Source organism: Osmerus eperlanus, chromosome 24 (assembly GCF_963692335.1).
Source record: "Osmerus eperlanus chromosome 24, fOsmEpe2.1, whole genome shotgun sequence".
Lineage (NCBI taxonomy): Eukaryota > Metazoa > Chordata > Actinopteri > Osmeriformes > Osmeridae > Osmerus > Osmerus eperlanus.
This window is the reverse complement of record NC_085041.1, coordinates 8,914,956-8,918,167: the sequence shown is the minus strand read 5'-3', so window position 1 is coordinate 8,918,167 and position 3,212 is coordinate 8,914,956. Positions and strand designations below refer to the sequence as shown.

The window sequence follows — 3,212 nt, the reverse complement described above, 5'->3', positions numbered from 1 at the left end:
CTTGCTTCACTGATGGTGACAGCTCTTTGGACTTCATATTGAGAGTTGACAGCAACAGATTCCAAACACAAATACCATACTTGAAATGAACTCTAGACCTTTTATCTGCTCCTTGTCAATGAAATAACGAACTCCCATGAGGGAATAACATACACCTGGCCATGGAACAGCTGAGCAGCCAATTGTCCAATTACTTTTGGTCCCTTAAAAAGGGGGGGGACACATATAAAATGTATTGTAATTCCTACACCGTTCACCTGATTTGGATGTAAATACCCTGAAATTAAAGCTGAAAGTCTGCACTTAAAGCACATCTTGATTGTTTAATTTCAAATCCATTGTGGTGGTATACAGAGCCAAAATGATGAAAATTGTGTCAATGTCCAAATATTTATGGACCTAACTGTATATACCAGCAGAGTTTGCAAGGAAACCACGATCCCCTCGAGAATTAGATCGTTGGAAAGCTACAGAGTTCAGACAATTTCTCTTGTATACAGGCCCTGTTGTTCTGGAACCATATTTAGACAGTAATTTATATAACAACTTCATGTTGTACAAAGGGTTCTGGATACTTGTGAATTTTAATGATGTAAGTATCTTCAACGAAAATGGTTGTTAAGACGTACAGAAACTAACTACAATAAGTGCACTCAATACTTGTTGAAAGTCAGACTAACACCAATACCTTACGACTACAAAGACAGACAATTAATGAATGGAAAACATTTTGGGTTATTATTTCCAAAGAAATTATGAAATAATGCTCATTTTAATCTGTAGCATTTTCTTTTTCAGATGTATATAGTTGTGGAATTTACTGAAACAAAAACAGTAAACATTATATCAGACTCGTGGTTTGAAGATGGTATGACTTGGTGGCCAAACTACAAAAGTGATGAACGCATCAATAGAGCTGTCCAAAAACGGGAGAAACCAGGACCAGACTAGAAACAGTATGATGTTCGAGTCCTCTTAAGAGCTGGTACGGAATCATTTAGAAAGTTAACTTAATAAGGCACTGAAATGATTAAATCATGAAATATTTGAAAGTTTACAGTTTATTATTTACTAACAATTCAGATTTTCAAAACTTTTATCAGGTGACGACATGAAGGCAAAAGAAAAGCTGAGGGTCTCACTGATCTGTAACACTTCAGAGTTACAAACTGATGACGAGGAACAAGTGATTATGAGGAAAAGAAAAAGTAAGCCAAGGTAAGAGAAAATCTGAGGGCCTCACTGATCTGTAACACTTCAGAGTTACAAACAGATGATGTTTTTAATTAGGATAAGTAATGAGCCAATGTTTTTCAATTCTAAACTAGTTTTTATGTTGCACATACCAGATTGTTAGCTCTTTTGCTTTGCTTGTTAGGATCATTTTTGGTGATACAGACTGACAGTGAGGCAGATGAGTGGAACAAGAGAAGACGCACCTCCACTCCATTGCCTCCTATTCCTCCACCTACCCTCAATGAAGTTTGCCAGACCACTACTAGACCTCTGCCAGGCCCGAGGCATACTACAGCTCCTGCACCACTTGTCCCTAGCCCTCCACCTTACATTCTTCCAAGTCCTCCACACCACTTCTCTGCTGAACATCGTCCAGATTTGAGGAGGCAATCTGACCGTGGTTGTGACACAGGTAGGCCTACTTCAATAAACAATTTCATATCACAGGTCTTATCAAATGTCTTTGTTCTTAATGTGCTCAATTTACCTACTTGTCCTCAGCTCCAATGTCACTGGTTGACACCCCTACGCGTCTGCCCTCAAGTCCTGTGTGCCGGATCTCTGCCACCCCTCTGTCAGATGATGGCCAAGACCACCTTTTCGTCCCTAGCTTTAGACTGGGGAAGACCGGCACTGGACCTGTTCCTTGCTCTGGTACAATCATTTTAAAACAGACTGTGGCCATATAAATGGTTAAATAAGTATATATGAAAAAATATTTGTACTTACATTATGTGTTCTTTGAAACTAAACCCTGGTCCTCGAGGGCTGCTGTCCTGCATGTTTTAGATGTTTCCCTGCTCCAACACACCGGATTCAATTACATGGGTTGTTATAACGACCATTGATTCAAATCAGGTGAGCTGGATAAGGGAAACATCTAAAACATGCAGGACAGCGGCCCTCGAGGACTAGGGTTTGACACCCCTAATATATATCATACTTCATATGATAGATGATGAAGAGAGGAATAGCATGTAACAGCTAAAAGTAACACTTTTAATTGTTTCTTAACTCTTTCTGTAGCGGCTCAGCTGCACATCCTGACCCTGCTGGAACACATCAAGCAGCAGCAAATGCAACTTGCTGCTGCTGTCAACAGTCTTGCTGCAAGAGTGGGTACAGAAACTCCAGTGGCTGAGATGCCGGACAATATGAGTTTCCCACTGGCCACCATGTCTGAAGTGGAGGAGTTGGAGGAGTGGCCGAAAGACTCGAGGAATTCTCATGCTAAGCAAAACATGGTATAAAGCCAACAACTTCATTGTCTTTTTACATCATCACCTTTAAAGCGACATCCATCACTGCTGTGTAGTCCAGTGGTTCTCAACCCTGGTCCTCAAGTACCCCCTGTCCTGCATGTTTTAGATGTTTCCCTGCTCCAACACACCTGATTCAAATGAATGGGTCGTTATCTAGTTATGCAGCAGCCTGTTAACGACCATTCATTTGAATCAGATGTGTTGGAACAGGGAAACATCTAAAACATGCAGGACAGGGGGTACTTGAGGACCAGGGTTGAGAACCACTGGTTTAGTCTACTGGGTGTTAATATTGTTTAGCTGGTGTTGAGTGCAGGTTTCTGTTCAGATAAACCCAGCATTTGATGCAGAATTGAGTAGAGTTCACAAAATAACATTTTTAGACCTGATTTCTTGAGCCAACAAAACTGTGCATAATTGTAGATCAAATTGTCTTTTGATCTAGAAGAAACCTTTTTTTTTTTATCTTGTCAGATTTCTGCGCTTGGTGCTGTAGGAGGACAGAACACCAAGAGAATGTTCTATAAAAGATTTTCTCTGACACAGTGGCCAAAAGAATTAATTGGAAAGGAGTAAATGGCAAAAAATGCTTCAAAGAAATGCTCACGAGAACTCTGTTAATCAGTAAGTATTGTAAAATACAGTAAAGTAGCTGTCAAAACAATGGAGAATTAGCTGGAATAAGTGGAACATTCAGAATCTGTTAGGGACAGT

At 40.1% G+C, this 3,212-nt stretch overlaps 1 protein-coding gene across 1 annotated transcript; it reads left to right on the top strand.

Annotated features, from left to right (window-relative positions):
* The first annotated feature begins 1,111 nt into the window (after nucleotides 1-1,111).
* Nucleotides 1,112-2,486, top strand: LOC134010853 (uncharacterized). Its single transcript, XM_062450134.1, has 4 exons — nucleotides 1,112-1,208; nucleotides 1,379-1,648; nucleotides 1,738-1,890; nucleotides 2,263-2,486. Exons 1-4 carry the CDS (start codon nucleotides 1,112-1,114, stop codon nucleotides 2,484-2,486), a joined length of 744 nt encoding a protein of 247 aa, XP_062306118.1.
* Nucleotides 2,487-3,212: the final 726 nt, after the last annotated feature.

Excerpts from the sequence above, each read along its gene's own strand:
- LOC134010853 (XM_062450134.1), top strand. The coding sequence starts at position 1,112 with ATGAAGGCAAAAGAAAAGCTGAGGGTCTCACTGATCTGTAACACTTCA. Across the intron at positions 1,649-1,737 it reads TGACCGTGGTTGTGACACAG|CTCCAATGTCACTGGTTGAC; the intron begins GTAGGCCTACTT and ends ACTTGTCCTCAG. Across the intron at positions 1,891-2,262 it reads TGGACCTGTTCCTTGCTCTG|CGGCTCAGCTGCACATCCTG; the intron begins GTACAATCATTT and ends CTCTTTCTGTAG.